The sequence below is a fragment of the Topomyia yanbarensis genome, chromosome 3, assembly GCF_030247195.1.
Source record: "Topomyia yanbarensis strain Yona2022 chromosome 3, ASM3024719v1, whole genome shotgun sequence".
Lineage (NCBI taxonomy): Eukaryota > Metazoa > Arthropoda > Insecta > Diptera > Culicidae > Topomyia > Topomyia yanbarensis.
The window spans coordinates 280,111,795-280,133,799 of NC_080672.1; the positions used below are offsets into that span (position 1 = coordinate 280,111,795).

Consider the following 22,005-nt stretch of genomic DNA (forward strand, 5'->3'; position numbering starts at 1 on the left):
CAAATTTATTCTATTCATCGCACATATTAAACGATCTTAGGGGCGCCCCGAGCTATAACAAATTACGTTTGATCACCGGTATGAACATTCCATGTCTTATATAAACATACTTCATTATTTATATAAATAAAAATATCAATTCTTATTAACAGGTAAGTTTTTATTCACAAGGACTAAGATTTTGAGTAGGTCATTGCAGTTCATTCAATTCACTTGGTCATGCACAGAGGTTTACTTTCACGGCAAACAAATAAACTAGTATATTTACTGAATTTCTTATATAATACTTATATAACTCTTTTTCGAAGCCTCTTTTGGTAAGCTTGGTATTTGCCTGTAGCATATTCTTCAATCGGTAGGCAGAAATTGAGTTTCCACCTCCGTTCGCAGCTCAGCATTCTCCATGATCAACTGTTTAATCATCTTCCGGGATTTGTAGATCTCTTTGGTGAGACGTACGATTTTCTCCCTTAGATGATGATCCATCGAAGTGCAGCAGATAAACTTGTGCTGTTCAGGTTTGGTGCAGTTGCGATTTCCGGCGGACCACTTTACGTAAGCCCGCTCCAGCGTGGTAACGATGTTCATCAAATTAATACAGTCCCAGTCGTTGTTGTCGGTGGAAACAAGCGACAGGTAGGGGAAGTTTTGCTCCACATCCTCGATACGCATATCGATTAGCTCGTTCCCATGGAGATAGATGTTTTCCAGTGCCGGAAATGTATCGAAAACTGCTAAATCAATGAATAAAAATTTGTTGTGAGCGAGATTCAGGTTTCGAAGTGATTTCGCTGGTGCCGGAATGCCATTGTCTATAATCCACAGGTGATTGTTGTTCAGTTTTATTTCCTTGAGGTTTTTCATGAAGGCGAATATTACAAAATCGATTGTTATGAGCTCATTGTAGGACACATCCAGTTCAATCAAATTACGGAATTTGAAAATATTGTTGATGTTGGCTATATTATTACGTGATAGATTTAGGTGAGTCAGTTGAAAGAAATCACCCTGATCCATTAGTATTCTGCTGACTTGGTTTTCCTGTGCATTTAAGGTACGAAGATATTTGGTCACAAGAACTTCGTCCAAATAGTTTTTACCTATATCTAATATTTCCAATTTGTTTAATCCAACGAGCTGCGTCATGTTGAATGTATTGATCATATTTGTAGAAAGATTCAGTTCTCTTAACATCGAGCAAAGAATGAATTGGTCATCGTTAATTTCTTTAATTTTGTTGTTCTGCAATTCCAGCACTTGAAGTTCTTCTAATCCGGAAAATAAACTCTCCGGTAACTTTTCAATCAAATTATCGTCCATGTATAGCTGCCGCAAATGACCTAGTCCGTCAAATGCATGTTCCTCAAGATATTTGATGGTATTGTTGTACAGCGATAAAATCTCCAGTTGCAGTGCACCATTAAACACAAAGTTATTCAGTTTGGAAATTTTGTTGTTATACAAATGCAGCTCCTGCAGTCGTTGTGCGTTTGCAAAGGTGCCACCAAGGAGCTTCTGGATATTGCACGCATCACTCGAAAGATACTGAATTGCAGGAAATGTTTCGAATATTTTTTTCGGTAGCACCACCATCGAACAATCGCGGAATGCAATACTTGTATCGTTGAAATTCTGCTCACCGAAGAAGATACTGTCGGCTTCTGACTCGCTTCTAATGATCACATCGCGAAACAGGCAGTCGTAGTAGTTTGCCGTCAAAGTACAGTTGAACTTTATTTCCCGCCGACCGTCGACAATTTGTGCCAAGATACACAGTCCTATCAAGCTGCAAATGCATGGCTTGCGATGAAAGATATTTTTTCGGTTAATTATATAGTTCTACTTACACGAAATACCAAAATGATGGCGCCATTTCTCTGTGAGCGTTCTTAACAAGCACAACTTTGTTGCTCTGTTCTTAAGATTGCGGACTCGATGCTGCTTCCTTATCAGTTCACTGTCATGAACATATGTTTCCGCGATGATCAGTTTGAAACTGTTCGAGTGCGCTACATGTACTACAGTAACTTGGAAGTCGTTACTACTGTGCGAATTCCGTTCACAAACAGTTACTTATTCTGCAATCTGCTTTATAGTATTTGTCAATATAGTTTCCGGGTATTGAATTTACGAATGTTAAATAGCTAGATGAATTGTCGAAGAGCGTAAAAAATTGTACGACATTATTAAAAATTTGTTTATTCGATAATAATTTATTATTAGCTAGATATAATATATATCATACAAAGATGGATACAATTAAGTATTTCGTCTGTGGAAAATATCATAATTGTCCTAACACTGACACAGCAGTTCTACGTTGTAAATACAACTAGCGTTTCTGAAGCGTACACTACATGCTGGTATTCTCTACTCGAATTGTGATAACCGTAATATGGCCAGAGGTGTCAAGCGTATGGTAGGTAATCTGAAATGAAAAATAGTAAACAATGTCAATGAGCGCATATGTAACTCTGTACATGAAAATTCTATGTGTTATAAATAAGATTAGGTAGATAATAGCTGGAAATGATTGATTGAGAACAACAATCAAACAGCATGGATGTTCGCCTTTTTTGTGACACAGCTGAATTGAATAATTATGGACTTCTCATTGATATTATCAAATACAATATTTTCACAAATATCAGTACCGCTGAAGTACTAACTAATCGATTTCTTGAATGCCCCACATCCAAGTACAAAAGGAATGACATTACATTATGTTACCTTGATCATTCTAGATCACAAAAGATTAGAAAACCATCCCTCCAATACAATTAGCAAACAGTTCCAAATGTAAGATTCCAAAAACATATAACATGTGAATCTTTGTAAATTGTAAACGTAATTTCAAATTTTAATTTTGAAGTATATTTTTGCTAGGGGCTTTTCGTCTCTGGTAGAACCACACCATTACAAACAATTCAATATCGTTTAACCTTCCGGAAGACGCACTTGTGCACTGAGTGCACGCTGCTACTCTGAAAATCTAGCGAAATCGTCTTAGTGCACCAGCGGCTGCTCGTTCAGTAGGCCATTTGCGTGACTTCCGGAGGGTTAAGAGTCACTTTTTCAAAATTTCGTTACTAATCGTTTCCGATTTTGATGAAAATTTCAGCATTTGTTTGTGCATATGTGTCGAATATTAGATTCCTACTTTGAGTGAAAGTGGGGTAAAAACACTTCTCTAATTCTGGTTTAACACACTATAACCTACAATTCTCAGAAGTGAATAGAATTATGTGAAAATTCCAATTCCATCAAAAACTGTATCAAAGATTATAGGAAACACAAAATCACTCTTTGAAATGATTTTAAAAGTGAAATATATCATGTATAAAATACATACGCTCATATAAAATATATTGGAAAATCCACCTAACAGTGAGATGAGACAATTTTTATACATATCACTGTTGGATCGTTCATTAGTTTGCAGAACTCACGCGAAGTTAGCTCCCAATTAGAGGTGAGATGGACACAATTCGAGTCATGTACGAATAAAATCTCAAATAAACTAAATAAATCATTGAGAATCAATGAAACAAATAAAATGTAAATAATCATGATACAAAAAAAATTAAAAGTGCTATCAAATTCGCCTGTTTTGATCAAGTGCTAGAAGCTGCTCAAATTTTACCTTCCGATCGTCAATATACATCTCCTGTAAAGTTTTCAATAGTTCAATTTGTAGTAGAAGATAGTCTAAATCGATAGGATATATCAGTTTTTAAAAATGTTTCAAGATAACGAAGGTATATCAATATAAAACAATTGCAATGAATTCAGTTCTACGAATGGCTCTTGTAGCTGTTTGTGTTCGAATAAAAGGTATTAGTAATAGTAATTAATTAGCCTTACTAGTTTTATGACGAAATCTTGTCTAACCTCAAAGCTGTTTGTAAACGTTGTTGTTTATAAATTACATGAGCATGGGGGTTAACAAAATCAATAAAACGAATAGAATGAATAAAATAAGCAAAATGAAAAAAGATCAAATGAATGAAAAGAAAAAAATAAACAGAACAAATTGAAAAATCAAACAAAATTTTAAAAGTTATGAAATTATAATAAATTAACCTATCTTGGTCATAACAGGTATTCCGTAACTCCAATATTTTTAAGGAACAGCGGTTTTGGAATCTCATATGTGCTTTCATCTATGTTATTCGTTATGTTTCCTTTATTATTGTATTGAATTAATTTATTAGTTTGTTTTGTTCCTATTATTTATTTCATTCATTTTATTTATTTTATTCATATTATTTTTTCAAATTAATATTAATAAAAATTAGTCTGATTATTAGAATGAAGAATGTGAATGAAATGAGAAAATGAATTAAATGCATAATATGAATACAGTGAATAAAACAAGTTAAATTAATGATACGAATAAAATGCATGAAATTAATAAATCAATCAAAATGAATCCAAAGAATGAAATGAAATGAAAGAACTGCACAAAATGAGTATATAGAAGAAAACCAATGTTTCAGAAAATTCTGAAAAGTTTGTGATAATTTCATTATTTGGAAAATGGCTAATTAATATACAATGCACTTTCTAGTGTTTATATTCTTGTTTGTCTTCACATTCTCGTTTAAGTTTTTTTTTTTCGTGGTTTAAAATTATCTGGTGTTGGTGGGCCTTCTTAATTAGTCGTCAGGGAACTGGAATGTTAAATTTGTTTTGGAGTCCAAAGATGTCTTTTTGCTCACGGATTTCTGAAAAAAAGGTTGTTGGTAAAGAATAGAATTTTCAAGTCTATTATTTTCACGCGTAATTGGAAATAGTAAACTGAGGTAAGGTCAAATGTGCTTTCAAGACCCTTAAACGGAGAGCGACAAAGAGAATGCGATTCATGTAGGGGGGGGGGGGGCATGACGACACTTGGCCAGGTTTTCAGTTAAACCTACGTAAATCTCTAAAAAAGTTTTCAAAACTCACTGAAATGTAATATACCAAGAGCCATTATTTCTTCGTTTACGAACCGTTTTCGGATAATTAAACGTACGTGAGTCAGTGGCAATACGCAAAAACAGCTAAATATGACAATTGCAACAATATACGAAGGTGTGCTTGACGATAACACGGTAACTAGCTTAATTCCTTGAGAAAGGCGTAATACATGTAGCCGAAACGTCGGATGATAAGTAAATATTCCGTTTGTTAAATATTTCAAAGACTGGAAGCCGAACATAACCCCTATAAAAAGAACTCCACCAACAGTCGTTAGTTTTCTCGTAATATACAAAAGTATTGTGCATATTTATGTTTTTTGTAGTATTGTTAATTTACTTTTTCAAAAATTATGAAAGTTTTTCTGTGATAATTTTTTCTGGCCAAGTCTCCCCATAGCGGGAGACTTGACCAAGGCAAGACTTGAACCAAATATCAGAAAAAATAATGGCATAAAACATGCTGTAATCATTTTTCCCATATTGTCGAAGACCTTAGATACCAGTAGAAAATATAAAAGGGTTGTATTTCATAAATATTGATTTTTAAAATGTATTTCCATTTTGGGATTCGCTGTACTGATTGCATTTTTACACGTCACGAAATTAGCCACATACATAACTGCTAACGTTTTTTACTAGTACTATAAAGATATAGACTAGTATATTTAAGGTAGGATGTTTTTTGTAGTGATTAACATTCACAGTGGGAATCACAGAATTGAAAATATCAGAAATTTCGTATTTTCTTCAGCTTATTACCACTTGGTCAAGGCTCCCCATTAAATTTTAATAGGTCTCCCTGACATTAGCTGTTAAGTTCAATGTCGTGCAAATTTTATAAAAAACTATTCCAATATTCCGACTAGTGTAAAATCATTTCACTACTTCATAAGGAATCACACGATATATTATTTCTATAAAAAATTAATTAATCTAGTGGGTGTGTTCATACATCATTTAATGCAAATTCACAGTGGCGTAGTAAGAAAATTTTTCGGGGGGGGATATGAATTTTTTTTGTATATATATATGAAAAAATGTTCAAAAATATTCTGAGCAGGAAAAAAATGTTCAAAACCAACAACTAAGGGAATGGGTTTGGGTAGTCAAGGTAGGAAAGCTAGCTGTTGGTATAGAATCAATACTCTTCCCCTACGAGGACAATCTGGGCGGCAAACTTCAGACTGTCTAATTTACTAAGCCCTTCAATTCCCTTGTGCAATTCAGTACCACTTTCTCGTTAAGCTTCCGACTGGTTCGCGAACTACTCGGTCTAGTCCCCGACGATAGATCTAGCCTACTCCGACGAAAAGTTCCCCGGCGAGAGAAGTTCGAAAGCTAACCAACCAGCCAGGTGCTGCGGTCAGTTCGGCGATTCCGGTAGAGTAGGGCATCCGGTTTGATAGCGCCCCGGCGTGGTGTATCGTTGCGATATACGCGGTCTCGTTCCCGGCGGTGAATTTGACTGTCGCTGACGGAGAGGTCCCAGACGAAAGAAGTTCTCCCGATACCGATTCTTATTTGGTTTCAGTGCTACAACTTCTTGAGCCCTTTGGCTCCGTGACCGGTGCCATTTAGCACCGCAACTGCTTTAAGCCCTTTAGTTCTCTTCTTGGGCCACTTAGCACTACTTCCTTGATGATCCATTCCGCTCCTCGACTTGTTCGCGAACAACTCGGTCTATTCCCCGACGATTGACCTGACCTACTCCGACAGAGAATTCCCTGGCGAGAGAAGTTCTCCGGAGATCGAGCTAATCAGCTAGGTGCCGAGGTCAGTTCGGCGATTCTGGTGAAGCAGGGTGTCCGGTGCACTGGTGCGCCGATGACCCGCGACTAGTGGTGTCTCGTCGCTGTCTACTCAGTCTAGTCCCCAGCGGTGAATCTAGCTTACGCTAACGGAGAGTTCCCTGGCGAAAAAAGTTCTCCCAATATCGATTCTTCTTTGGTTTTCGCTATTTTTCTATCGGAACAACCGGTGGGGTGCCGTGGTCGGTCTGACGAATCCGTATGGAGCGTGACGTCCGGTTCGCTGGCGTTTCGACGACTCATACTCGCTGCTCTGTTGCAGTCTACTCGAGTAATCCTCGGCGGCTAATCTAGCTTATTCCTGCGGAGAGTTCCCTGGCGGTGATTGCTCTCCCGAAACCGTTGTTCGATGTCCATTCCATTGTAAGACGGTCATGATCTACATCAGCGGTTCTCAACCTTTTTCGTACCACGGACTCCTTAGATATCACACTGGGTTGCTGCGGACCCCCATAGATAAACATCAATTTTGTATGCTATCAATATGTTATTTTCAATTTGTTAGGAAACATGACTTGAAATTTCAATATGCACTCGGAAAATATATTTTTCTTCGCGGACCCCAGGTTGAGAATCACTGATCTATATCATATCTCTGTTTACTGCGTTCCACGTCTCTACGTCGCTTGTCATTATGTAGGCTACATTATCCGGGTTGATGTCCGGTCCTCCCATATTAAGTAGCTCCCTGCACGTCACTTCAAACCTCGGACATTCAAAGACTCTGCTCGGACATTCAAAGACTTCAAACCTCGGACATTCAAAGACGCTCCGGTGTCTCCTCGACGATCTCACACTTCAAGCACAGTGTTAACGTTGCGTACCCACACCGATGAAGATACTCCTTAAGCAGCCGTGGCTCGATAGGAGCTGTTTCAGGTGGAAAGTCATCACTCCGTGCTTTCTATTGACCCACGCCGACAGGTTTGGATGAGCCGGTAGGTCCACTTTCCTTTCTCCGTATTGTCCCATTCCTGCTGCCACGTCACCATCGAATCGCTTCTCATCATCTTCCTCATGTTTCTGGCGTTTCATTGTTTGTAGCACTTGATATCCTCCATCAGGGTAATGCAGATGGGGATCATCTCGGCGACAAGGCATACTGCCTCCGGTACGCAATCGAAACTCGTACGACTAGCAGTCGAAGCGTCCTGTTCAGCTTTTCGCGGTTTCATTGTGTCCGTCACCGAAACCTCCATTTCTACAAGTGTCTCACCGTTAGTGACACATCGTCCACGAAACCAACGATTTTCACTTTCCTGGGAAGCCGCAGTGTTAAGCCCCATCGTACATCCCATTCGAAACTGTTGGACAAAGAATGGAGCCCTGAGGAACGCCCGCTGTGACTCGCATTGCCTATTGCCCGTTTGTTCGTCTGGTACAGCAGTGCTCTACTCTGGAAGTATCTCTTAAGGAACTGGCTCATTCTTTTATGCCACGTTGCGGCATTGGTCTATTCCAGGCTGGATGGCTCGTTGACTTCCCACACTTTGGCAGCAACATCAGTTTCTGCACCTTCCTCATTTCGGGGATTACCATCATCTAAAGACTTCAGCAGTAGCATCCTAAACATGTCCGGATATGCCAGGATCGCAGCTTTCAGCGCCACGGTTGGTATTCCATCCGGACCGGGGGTTTTCTTTGATTTTAGTCACATCGACGCTACTTTGAGCTCGTCGTTAGTCACTTACCACTCGGCTGTGTTACCTCCTTCTTCTTCGCCGTACGATGTAGGTGACCAGGTAGTTGAATCGTGATTCGGGAAGAGACCCTCAACGATTATCTTTAGGTTACCCGGGATATATTTCAGTTGGGTTTGACGGACCCTCGTCTTCGTCATGACGACTCAGTACGCGTCCCCCAGGGATTGGCGTTTATTTCTCAGCACAGCTACTTATGGCAATTGGATTGCTAAGCTTGATCTCCCGTTTTAAAGAGTCCCTACCTTCTCAAAACGTCGCTTGCGCTCCTCTCTCACTCTCCCATCTTACGCTCTGAGTCCGCCTTCTGGATCTAAGACAAGCAGCGTATAGCGTACTGAGCTACTCATTTAACCCTTAAGCTGCACGCCGTCTACTGCATGGCCCTAGTTTTCGTGACATTGTAACGTCACAAGCCGTCACAATCCTTCTTGTTAGATCAGCTGCATCAACGTACTTGATTCCGTTGTTCGCCGAAGTAACTCAACAAAGAGGTTTTCGTTAAAGGTTTTCGTCTTCCACTTTAGCTTGCGGCTCGTAATTCTTCGTGCTGCAGCAGGGTTACATTGGCCGATGCGGTAGCGAATCGCCTGGTGGTCAGGGTTACCATATTCACGGATTTTTCTGTAATGTAACAGATTTTTTTCACAATTTTTGATCACAGATTCTTTTTTACAGATGACAGATTTTTGGCATATTGATGAAAATTTCACAGATTTTTGAAAACGTTGTGATTTTTCACAGATTTTTTGGAAATTTATCACAGATTTTCACAGATATTTCTCCTGTTTAAGTCATCACAGATGGTAAAAAGACTTTTTTGACCGAAACACAGATTTCAATGTGGCATCCCTGCTGGTAGTCTCTATGGGGATACTTCTCTCACACTCTCCAGTCCATGTTCGCCGTCAGTCAAGGACTACAGAATGTGGCGAAATTTCTCTCCGTACCGATATCCGTTTCGTGAACCAATAAGCTCCCAGCTCCTCGCTTCGCCGCGAGCTACTTGTTATAGTCCTCGGCGGTTGAACTAGCCTCCACAACGTGCCGTCAGGTAGGTGTCGAGTCTGCAGCCAATTTTCACTACAAGGAAATATTTTCACAAGATGACTTTTGCAAATGAAACTTTGAGAATTTTATTTAAAATTTTAGGTAGAAATTTGTTTAACATATTGAATTTTTTCAAAATTCTCCAAAATATTTCGGGGGGGGGGGTTTCGTCCCCAAAACCCCCCCGCTACTACGCCACTGCAAATTCATGAACAGCGATGCCAACCTTCCAGTTTAAAGTGGGTTTTTCCAGGTTTTTTGCAACATCCAGTCAAACAGATAATCGGAAAATTCTTCCAGTTTTTTTTGAAATTTTAGCCAGTTTTATCCAGTTTTTTTAAATATTCATTTATTTAGTTTTTTTCTCTCAAATTGTAACTTGATTCATAGAATTTTCAAACAAGCGATGGGATGATGCCGTGTGCCCCAGAATAAGATTTTAAGCCACCATAACCTGTACTCTTATTATATCACTTGTGAATAAAACGGTTCGGGAATGTACATTTTGATTCGATTTCAAATTATTTTACTCAAACATAAAGGTGGCAGTACATTGTGTCAAATATTTTGATAAATGTTTGATGAATTCTCAGCTAGTTACTATGATGGTATCGTAAGAAAGGTTTAAGCGCATCCTCAAGTTTAGCAAATGGTCTTAAATTTAGGATTTTGTGGATGTGTAGATTGAAAACTTCAAAACAGTATAATTCCACTGTAACTATTACAATTACAATCAAATTCGAATGTTTTAATATTTTTTTTAATTTGGACAACAACACACTAAACCAGCCAAAGGTTGTTCAGTAGTTTCTTTTGACGACTTGCACAGTAAAGTGAAGTTTTTACTGAGCTGCCAGCAAATTGTTTAAAAAATTGCAGTAAAGTTTTCATTTTTAGCGATTTTTAGTAATTTTGTGAATAATTTGCTGAAACCCGCAATATTTTTAACTGAATTTATCAGCACTTCTCTGCCCATGATCGCATTTCTGTCCCATAATGATAGGAAATCCCATAGAAAACGGGACAACTATGCGATCATGGGTAGTTCTGTTCTTTTCGGTACATGAACATTATCCAGTAAAATACTGACTGATTGTTCGGCAAAATTGTACAAACATTACCGAACCTCGTCAAAACTTACAAAACACGTACAGCAAATCTGTCAAGTCGCCATTTTCAGAGGAAACTGCTGACTGACCAGTATTTTTTGACGTTTGGATATAACGGATTGCGGAAAGTTCGGTAACCGAATTGTTTTACTGAATTGATTACCGAACGGTTTGCTGTTCAAAATCCCAACAAAATTTTACTGTGCACAGTAATTCAAATTAAGTGTAATATCAAAAAACCGACTCAAATTTTCAGTAAAAGGTATGGAACATACGTGTTTACTTAAAATTACGTTCATTGAATCGTTGACTTAAACATACAAGGGTAAAGAAAATATTTTTGAGCATTCAGTTTTTTCAGGTTTTTTTTTCAAGAAAGACTGTTCATGAATGACGGAATATTTTCTATAAGGAAAGGATTTTTCATTCCAAACTTTTGAAACTACCTGATGGTATCGAAACAAGTATAAAAATATTATTTTAAGAGCCAAATAACGTTATTGAGAATTGCTACTATGTTTTGTTGGCTATTTCCGGTAAATTTGAGAATAAGAGAAACGAAAGCAACTAAATTGAAAGACGGATAGGTATTCTAAAGCGAATTAGTTATAAACTTAGAACGGAAAACTACGACTAGGTAGGCTCATATGAACATGATTGAAAGGAAATGTGAAGAGTCTTTTGACTTCTGCTAAGTAGGAGTTGGGCGTTGCACCCAAGTCTACCGCATGGTCTTTGATAGAACATAACTCATCATCATGTTGTTCCGCCACGCCGTCAATAGGAAGCACTTAAGTGAATCAATCAAACACGAAAAGTTATAAATAAATGTGCCGCGTGCCTGTTTGAATCAGTAGTTGTTCCTTTGCCAAACAAGTAATATAGTAGCTATAGCGTCTCGTGCAACAGATTTGAGCACCCAGCACACTACGCTTCTATGAATGACGTCATCCTCGACTATTAGATAGTATTAAAATAAATTAAATATACACTGCTGGTCAATGTAATACGTGAGAGATTAAAGTACATGAAATTTTCAAATATATTTTTATTTCAAATATTTTATAGTCGTAAATATTAAAAAGACCACTTTTATTTGTAAATTAAATGTTATGCTTTACCGTAACTCTCTCTTCTCCATGAAATCCAAAAAAGTACCTGGTCAATGAAATAGGTGTATTGTAATCTATTGCATTAAAAGGTTTCAAATCCAATGATTTTAAGACTTTAATATTTTTAACAACTAGTAGCCTGTGTGATCTCCCATATTCAACCAAATTTTATCCATTCGTCTTGGCATTGAGTCATTCAAACGCTGATAAGTTTCCGTTGATATAGCGTACTGTTCCTTTTAAGCTGCTTCCCACAAACGATCCTTATTTGTGAAATTTTGAGCGGATAACTTGTTTTTAAGTACATTCCGTAGATTTTCTACGGGATTGAAGACAGGAGATTGGCAGGGTCCGAAATTGTAGTCACTTAATTATCCCGAAATCATTCCTTTACATACTTCTATGTGTGTTTTCGTTCAATATCTTACTGAAACTTCTCTATAAAGACACGTTATCTTTGGCATAGGACTGCATAACATCTTTTAGGATGTCCATCATTTAGCCTTGCATTCGAATCTTGTCATTATAGTGGTGTAGCGAAAAATAGGACCTGCACCATTCCACGAGAAGCAGCCCCAAGCTTCATTGTTCTCGTTCTGCTTTACAATATTTTGCGTGTATCGCAGATCAAACTCTTTGCACTTTGGACGTATAACGTTTCGTTGTGAATCGGAGGAAAACAGGTTTATCTTTCATTCATCCCTCCCAAGGATATGTCGCCATTTTTTTATTCCTCCTGAACCAGACCCATTAACGGTGTTGAAAAGTAAATTGCACATTTCTTCTAAGACTTTTGCTTCGCAATAGTGGAGCCTTCTTAGTAATTCTTTCTGGAAGATTGGAATTTTACGGCCTACGGTGAACTGTTCTTGGATTTACCACATTTCCAATTTGTGCTGTAATAGTCCTGGATGACTCGAATAGATAATAATCGCTAATAATGCAATTCGATGGTCAGCTGCTGTAGATGTTTTCCTGGTTTTTTGCGTGTTTCCTTTTTTCAAAGGTTTTAGGGCATTTGTAACGAAGTTTTCGGAACGCCGACGTGTATTCGCGATTTATTTGTACGTCTTGTCTTCTTGAACAAAATTTCTTAACAAAACTCGTTCCACTTGAGTACATTCTATAACAAATCTTTGACTTATTCAACATTTAACTAAATTTATTAGCACGCAGAATACAAACTTTACCAAATAAAACATTTAATGGAATTATGTAAAATAATAACCTGTTAATATATTTCACACACCTATTATATTGACCACACAAAAAAGTCTGCGGCAGTCTTGTTCTGCATCTTGACGTAGATTGCAAATATAATTAGCGCCAACTACCCACTAGTAACTTGACAGATACCATGCGTGTCGGTAAGATTTGATTTATTTAGGTGCTTGTTCCGCATAAAAGATTAAAATCTTGGCTGATTGATTCGTGCGTATTGAAAATGTTGAGCCCTTGTTAGCCCATATTGTAATCCTATCCATTTGAAGCTGTTGTTTAAAATGGTATGCACTAAGTTCAAGGGCATTGATCGAAATGGTAAAGCGAAAATCGAAGCGCGATTCAAATATTCGTTATTTCAAAGTCATTTAAACTAAAATAAAGAAATATATTGTAATTTATCTCGACTCACCAAAAGTAGGTTTCAAAGCAATTGTTCAAATACGCAATAAATAAATCTTTAAATAAATGCATATCATATGCATTGTTTCCCACTGTCTAAGGGCCAATTTCTTCACACTTGCTTTACTTTTAAACTAGGTTCACCAGTACGCGTAAACCTGGCTTAAGCGCTAAGCGAGGGCGAAGAAGTCGGCCCTAAGTAGTTAGTTCTTTTTAGCTTCTTATATGTGCCGAAAAACTGTACATACTTTTAATATGATGTCAAACGATGTAAAATGTTTGAAGTGTGTAACGCTGTTTCATCCATTTCATATCGATTAATCCACGTATGATTGTATATATCCAATATATATTTCGTTGGCATCAAATAACTCAATTATAGACCTTTTATTCAAAACGACATATCTATCTTTGTTTACTTTCTCTTTCGATTTTCACTTTTCACTTATTTTACAGTACAGATCGAAAGGCGGTCGTTTCGACTAGCATATTATGCAAAAAGTTGAGGGACAAACATAAAAGCGACCGAATTATTAATAGAATAGAAAGCAAACAATGAGAGTCACTCATTGCAGATGTCTTTTTGAAAAAAAGCCTCAATTATTGATGTTTGACAACTACCGGTTGGTTTCCTTCATGAAAATACATGAATTTCCCCGATGTCAAGGAATTGATAGAAAATTACTGTGTGTTCTGTTCAAGTCATTAGCAGATTTGTAGAAGTTTTGAGTGAAAATCGTGTTTTGTGTATGTTATGAACGCCGTGAGTGCTTCTAGCGCCAGTACTACATCATTCTAATTTATCTCGGTAGAGATTTAACGTGTCCTTCATTTGTTCTCAGCCTATTTAGTAACCCTAGTTAAACCAAGGACTGTCAGCAACCTGGCGGAAAGACTTCTTTCGTAGAACTCGGTGTCTGGGGAGATGTTGGTTCAAATTCAAAGTTTTTCGGCACAACATCGATTTATTTTAAATTAAAATTTTTTTAATCAAAATGGAATCTACTATGTTTTTTGTTTAAGTCTCATGGAACAAAGAATTAAATTTAATAAATTAATTTTGGGATAAAACTGTTTGAATTATCTGCTTTTAAAAACAATAAATAAGACGATGTGTCTTTTTGAAATGTTGCTCAATTTGAGCCGCCATAATGTCATCAAAGTTCCACAAAATTTGTGAGTTCAATATTGAGTTCTCCAACATGATATTTGACAATCGGTGGCTTGTTTAATTCGCCATTTACGTGAGTTCAAGTGCATTCAAACTCATACAACTCCCATGCAAACCACTGAGAATTGTCAAAAGAAGTTCATCGGGCTCATTTTGTACAGTTATGTCGGTTGGTGTAAAACCTTATATGGGAACAGTCGAATTGTCCTCGGGCTGCAACGGCCTTTGTAGTCAATGGTTTAAATGCATCTCGTGGATTGCAACTATGCTAAGCATATACAATTGTTGCTGCATTTAAATTCAATTATCATTTTAATTCCTGTTTTTGTTAACAATATACATAATTAAACCTTAATGTACAATTTTAATTCAATGTGTATCTAAAAGTACTGCTATTCAGAGCACTCGTGACACTTGTAAAACTTTTCAATTGCTTGTCAAATCGTATAATCATAGGCGGATCAATAGATAATATTGTATTGTTGATTTCTTCGCGTGGCCTATGTATCGGTTTCAAAGTATATCGAAATTCATATTCCGTAGTGGAAAGTTGAAATAATATTTTCCGACGAATTTCCGTTGACTTGGTTTATTGATATTTATTATGAAAAGTAAATCGCAAAGAGATTTTATATGTGAAACACTTATTAATGAATGTTCTCTCATGAATGTTCGATTAAAAAATTAATTAATTCGGGCAGTTTGCGAGTCTAAAGAGGAGAAATCTTATACATATATAAAAAATACAATATTTAAGCACCAGCACCAGAAAATATGACGAATTCTATCGATTCAAGCAGCGATCTTTAGATCGGTTATATGTTTTATTTATTCGTATTACGAAGTACAGTTATTTACTGCAAAGAGACTGGGCGTGTGTATAGACATAAACAGCGTCAAGAAATGATTGAGTTTGATTTGTTTAAAACCCAAAACCGACCCGAATCAGAAAATTCCAAATTCGAAAAACCCGAACCCGACCCGAACCCGAAAGTTTAGTCGGGAAAGGGTCGGGTCCGGGTTTCGGGTCCAAACTCCCGAACCCGACCATCTCTAATCATTGCTTATTTGGTTGCAAATTACATCTGAATAAAATATATATAGTATCTTTAAACGTTTCGGATGTAGTTGGGATACTACAATTTCGGTCACTTTTCACTTCGCATGTCGGTTTTGTCTGTAACAAAATTTCAAACTATTTGAACCAACAACTCTAGAAAGGCATAATTGATCGTAGGTTTTAGTCTCCTGAGAATATTTGCCGAAGATACCGACCTACTAATATATCAGAAACTTTACATATTTTGTTGTTGGAGACGAACCACTGCGATCAAACCACTTCGAAGGTTTTTATCTTCTGAGAGGCTTTGTCTATTAAAGTTTTTCATTGAAACACACCGGGGCGGTGACGGGTGAATTGACCTTAACACGCGAGTGCCCGTATTACAAAATTTGGTGCGAGTGCCGGTGGATTAAATTTGAACAAATCCATATCAACATTAGAATAGGGCTAATAAGATTTGTAAACAAACTTTTGTTTTGCTGATTTCTCTTAATTTGTTATATTTTCAACCCAGAAGACATTTGAAATTGACTCTACCAAGGGTAAAGATGTTGATTCATGTGTATCTTTCATGAAATTCGACTCGACAGCGGAGTAATGAGCGAAATAAGTTTGTTTATAAAAATCTCATTGTGCAAGTCATAACCAATATCACCAATATCAATATCTACAAACCATTAATTACCGTACTGATGTCTGGCTATGCTGACGTTAGCACTGTTTTCGTAACGATTACATTTATATCACTAATCACTATATTCAATATTACCGTTCACTGTAGTATGGTTTGAATTTCGTGCACTCTACAATTATTCGTTCACACATTTCGCGGTTTCCTTTTAAACAAGGTCTCACAGTTTGCTCACTTCAGCAATTGCATTCGTGCATCACTCATAACTGCTTGGTTCACTTTGAACAAGATTATCTGCAGTGCTTTGTTCCTCACTAGTTTCTTCGGTGGTGGCATCTTGTTCAGACGCCGAATCACTGTGCCGTTCCTGTTCGTCACTTTCGTACGAATAATCCTCCACTGATTCGGACAAGGCAGGCGTAGGATCGGCTTGGAATGCCTGAATTGGGGTATCTCTCATTTCCGCCATCATGATGGTGTAGTTCAGGATCAAACTGTTCAGCTGTTTCCGCATATTCTCAACAAGTTGTCGCAGCTGGGAGTTATCCTCCTCCAAGGCCGTAATTTCGCTATCAAGTCTGTTTTCGGTTTTGATGTTCATTTCGATAATGTAGCGATTGTCGACCAGATCGGTGGTATCAGAACAACATACTTTATGAACCGCTCGGGACTTGCATTCACCAGTACGGATGATCACTCCGTTTTCCAGTAGGTAGTTGCTGACGATCGATAGATGTTGACAGCCCCAGTAATTGTCATCGATTACAATGCTTCTGATATCAGGAACAATGGTGCGAATCGGTTCCATCTCCATGAAGTAAATTTTGTTTCCATTGAGCCATAAATGTTCCAGTTTGGGAAACGTCTGGAATAACTGCATGTCGATGTAGGTTAACTGGTTGTGGGATAAATCGAGGCGTACCAGTTCGTTTAGATTTAATTTTAGACTGTTTGTAATTTTGGTCATCCCAGTATTTTCGAGATCCAGCTTCCAGAGTTTAACCATTCGTGAGAATGTTGCGAAATCAATATTCCCAATGCGTGGATTATTTTCTAATACTAGTACTTGCAAACTCGGGAGGTTGGTTATGTTCGCAATATCACTGATTAAGTTTGTCTCCAAATAAAGTTCCTTTAAGTTATTCGATCCATTTCCGTCCACCAAAATAGATGTGATTTGATTGTTTCCGGCGTACATTTTCTCGATCAGTCTGGTTATCCTTAGCGATTCGACCATACTTCTGCGCACATAAAGCTCGCGAATATCATCGAAATTTCGATACAGCGAAGGTGGAACGACGGGAAACTTTGAATTTGTAAATGCAATTTTTTTGTAATCCAAACTGTTGGCCATAAAGTCCACAAATCGCACGTCAGATGTCAGAAACACGTCTTTGAACACACAGAAATCGTCCGTTTTCTTCTGATAGTTACTGTCGTATAGATCGAATCTTTCGTAGTTACAGATCATGACGTCACACGCAAACTGCGCAACAAGGACCGCGAGAACAACCACTTGAAGGCCCTTGGCTGCCATCACCCGATGAATCGATTCCGATTTCATCCTCATCGCACTGCCGTTACAAACTAAACTGTGGTCAGTGGTGCGCTTCAACTTCGGGAATGGTCCATAGCGAGAGCTCGAAAGCTCACTTTTACTTTTATTAGGTGTAGCAACTGCCGCTAGCTAATGGGGTTCCGCGCGAGGCTTTGTTTCCTCTCCACCCCTCATCAATACCGTGTACATGATTTGTATGGGTATGAGGTGGGACCATCATCATCATCATCATCAATTAATAGGTCCAAACAAGCTGAACCGGAGGCTCTCTTAGATATATTGTTCCCGTTGATTGGCACGTATTGTTTTGAAAAGTTGATGCTTCTCATAGGTATGCGAGCTGCTGGCTGTTTAACTATCCAAACGATTGGCTTTCGATTGATTCAGTAACTTGACTGAGCAGCGATGAGAGCATTGAGTTATGAAATTGGTTGAAGCCCATTGAAGCTTATGATGTAAATTAGGTGCTGTACTATCACTGTGGGACAAGCGTTCAATGAAAAATTGGGATAATAAGCGGATTGGTTGGTACTAGTTTTGCTCAGTCCGACATACGGTTCGTTCGTAAAACATACACGAAGTCTAAGTAGTCGAATCAACAAAAAATTTAATGGGAAGCGTTGTGAAACTAAATTTGTTTAAATTGGTTCAGCCATCTCTAAGAAAGTTATGTGATTTTAAATGACACACATACTACATACAGACATTTTCCGATCTCGACGAACTAAATCGAATGGTATATTACTTTTGGCCCTCCGGGCCTCGATTAAAACATGATTTTCATAGTTATTGTATAGCCTTTCTTTATATGAGAAAGACAAAAAAAAGTCCCAAAAATTCGATTTTTCCCATTTTTTTACATTTACCATAAAATCTTGGCGTTTTATGCATTTGGAGTCAAAAATACGATTTCGATTTCTGAAATTTGATGGGGATATTTTAGTATTAGCTTGAATGTAAATTTCATAATTGACTGGACGGTTCAGTCTATGTTTCCGGAACCATATAACTGATCCGTAGGTAATTTTATAGACGTCGACATTGCTGACTAATCGACCCAACCGTCTCCGATAAACTAATATTAGTTTGTTAATTTTGATTAGTGGCCTATTGTCCGGGCACATCCGGAACCGTATATGGCGGTCATTCTGGTCAATGAGACTTCGGTTGGCTGTCAGTGGCCTAGAAGTGCAAATGCAAGTTGTTTGACACACACTTTAGCGATTTTCTTTTCATCATCGCGTTGTCGGTTTGAATCTTTGGGGATCCTTTCAGATTACGCTTGTGCGGGAGAAGATACGCGTGTGCTATCTTCTGTGGTCAATTTATAACTAACTTTAGTTATGTACAGGGCCGTCGAGGGCCGCGTCGGGCCCCAAGGCTTGTATTACTGCCGGGCCCTTTTAAACCAAAGACATCTAGTTCAGTATGAGCCATGGGAAACTCGTGAGGCCGTGGTTTCTATTAGTCTCCGGTTGACTCATATTGCCACATCCAGGGCGGCGAAACACTTTACGCCCGAGTGGGTAGAAAGCATAGGGTAAGGGGTCCATTAGTAAGGATTGTTTCGCTTTTCGCAATGCACACGCTTACATTACATTCACATTAAATCACGTTCGTGTGAGATACATGCGTTGCGCATCTAAATTTTTTGAAATGGTTCAAAATTTCAAGTGGGTAATTACCCACTCGGTTATTTTCGAGTGGGTAGTACTACCCATACTACCCACGCTTTCCGCCGGCCCTGGCTACATCCACAGATAGCGTGCCAGACAGGTGAATTTCGACAGCTTCTTATTCCGTGGTATCCAAATCGGGTAAAATTGCCACAGCTACGAGTTTTTCAATTTTGCGTGTACTCAGGAATCAGGACGCAGTAGCGTCTAGCTCCAATGGCACGTTCCCCACGTTGATCGGAGAATTGGGATTCGAGCCGCAGTCGAAAACCTCGTCTCAATTTGGTATACGCGTTTGATCACTGATCTGTTTTTTACATTTTAACGACATTCAATTAGCTAGAGATTACTGGGTAGGGAAAGTTATGAAACTTAGAGCCATAGTACTCAAGTGAGAGCAAGGATGTGAAGTGCCGGTTGTCACGGTAAAGATAGATACGTCTGCCTTTATCAGGACACATGATAGTGAACTCGGGTGATTCGTAGTTATTCTGCCTAAGCTCGACCCTCATTATCAGAAGGCAAAAATTAAGCCCGCATGATATTAAGCCTGTTCTAATGACCCTGCCACTTCTAGCTTTCCGATCTGTTTACTTCACATCCTTGCTCTCACTTGAGTACTATGGCTCTAAGTTTCATAACTTTCCCTACCCAGTAATCTCTAGCTAATTGAATGTCGTTAAAATGTAAAAAAGAAAAATGTGACTAACATAGTCGAAATAAAAAAAAATCACTGATCTGTGACAAGATTTGCATGTATACTTGGTTTAATCCAAATTCTACCCGGATGTTGGTTGATATTATGCAAACGTCTTTTGTGGATTATATTTGCAATTGTATTTTTTTTCGAGAAATCGTGCAGAATTTACATTTTGATTATAAATTTATTGCATCATAATTTATTACACGAAGGCAATGGAAATGCTAACTTATAGCTTATCTAGAATTTTAAATTAGTGCTTATGGTTACTACACAAAGCAATTAAAGCAGAGCATTCTGCGCCTCTGAACGATCTGCAGGTGTTACAATAGCAGGGAATAATACTTCCAACCCCCGGAGGAATTTTTATTTAACCCTCAAAAAGGCAACCGGGTCTAAGAGGCCCGGCACATAACAATTTTTTAGTTACAAAAAAATGTGTATGCAGTATAAGCTTGGGCATGGAAATTTTGATAAGTAGCTTTGAAATCTATAACAAAAATAAAGAATTGTGAAATTTTCATCTATGGAGTGATGCGCAGCTATGTTTGAATTTTTTACATGCACAAAAAGGCAAGCCGGGTCTGGCAGGCCCGGTGTGCATGCAATACTAGGCTACTACTACTACTAGGAATACCACGGGTTTTATACATTAATATTTATCTGAAAAAAACATTTGGATGAGTTCATCGTCATATTAGCAGGAATTTTTTCATGTTTTGATTGATTTTATCTTTTTACCTTTTCTTTTAAGAAAAAAATCTTGAAAGTTTGAGCGAATTCTATACATTTCTTTTATAAGAAATGTAGAAATAGCATACGATAATGACGTGTGTCATATTTTTTTGGGTAAATACTTTTATTTCACTCACTGTGGTCTACTTGACAATTATTTGGATACAACATAACCTAACTCTGTCGTTATTGTCTATTTGTTGTCTATTCTTTCTGTTATAGTTTTCGTAATAATTCAAATTGTAGGATCTAAAAACAACAAAAAATTGAAATGGCTATAAGACGATATGCCCATGTTTTCAATCGTCTCAAAGAATCTGAAGTAATGGAAGAAATTCGAGCAAATTCAACAGCAGACGATTCCGAAACTGATTTGCAAAGCGAGGAAGAAGATGTGAATGATATTGCTTCCGATGATGAATCTGATGTAGAAAAATATGAATATGTACTCCGGTTATGCATCAGAAGAAATTGATAGCAACCCAGAAACATTTATTGGTCGTGTTCAAACGAAATGGAGCTTAGAACCAATCGACAGTCGACGTGATCTTCCGAGTACTACCCTTTTGGAAAAAAAATTGAGCTTTTTACATTCATCGCCTTATACGCTGAAATCGGGATTTACTGCGTGTTCGTACTCATCATCCTGTAATTCCGGAACCGGAAGTCGGATCAATTAGAAATTCAACAGCAGCCAATGGGAATGCTGTACCTTTCATTTGAAACCAAGTTTGTAAAAATCGGAAAAGAATTCGCTGAGAGATAGGTATGACTTTATCTTAGGAACTTGGTAAGTTCCCCCGGGGCATCAAAAACCGCCATAGCTGGCCAATGTGGTCGAAGTACCCTCGGTGGGTCATTAATGATCTAGACATGCAAAGCCAAGTAATGTTGCACATATTTTAATATATATTGCATCATTTGGACATCATGGTGGTATCAGTTTCTATGGAAATTTGCTGTGTGATTGTACTCTTCAACACCTAACTCCAGAACCAAAAGTCGGATCAATAAAAAAAAATCAATAGCGACCGATGGGAAGGCTGCACCTTTCATTTGAGACTAAATTTGTACAAATCGGTCCAGCTACCTTAGAGAAAAATCG

General features: G+C 37.9%; 2 protein-coding genes across 4 annotated transcripts in view; both read right to left on the reverse strand.

Moving 5' to 3' along the window:
- Positions 1-2,112, reverse strand: LOC131692886 (leucine-rich repeat-containing protein 15-like). The gene is made up of 2 exons (XM_058980244.1): positions 1,848-2,112; positions 1-1,786 (listed from the first exon to the last, which is right to left on the reverse strand). The coding sequence occupies exons 1-2, from the start codon at positions 1,871-1,873 to the stop codon at positions 349-351; spliced, it is 1,464 nt and encodes a 487-aa protein (XP_058836227.1). The 5' UTR covers positions 1,874-2,112; the 3' UTR covers positions 1-348.
- LOC131692888 (Krueppel-like factor luna) overlaps positions 2,108-22,005 on the reverse strand; it is a 154,313-nt gene continuing 134,415 nt past the window's right edge. The window contains exons 1-2 of one of the 3 annotated variants that reach the window (XR_009306096.1): positions 16,286-17,522; positions 2,108-2,428 (exon numbers count right to left, since the gene is read on the reverse strand). Coding sequence is in view for 1 of the 3 variants with exons in the window: in XM_058980248.1 (XP_058836231.1) it covers positions 2,409-2,428 (20 nt within the window). In the remaining 2 variants the exon portion in view is untranslated. Of the gene's footprint in view, positions 2,429-16,285; positions 17,523-22,005 lie in introns of those variants that run through there. The other 2 variants (XM_058980248.1, XR_009306095.1) reach the window with 2 other exon arrangements.

Bases quoted from the DNA above. Each gene is read 5' to 3' on its own strand.
- LOC131692886 (XM_058980244.1), bottom strand. From the start codon at position 1,873: ATGGCGCCATCATTTTGGTATTTCGT. The intron at 1,787-1,847 runs GTAAGTAGAACT...ATGCATTTGCAG, and splicing joins CCATCATTTTGGTATTTCGT to CTTGATAGGACTGTGTATCT.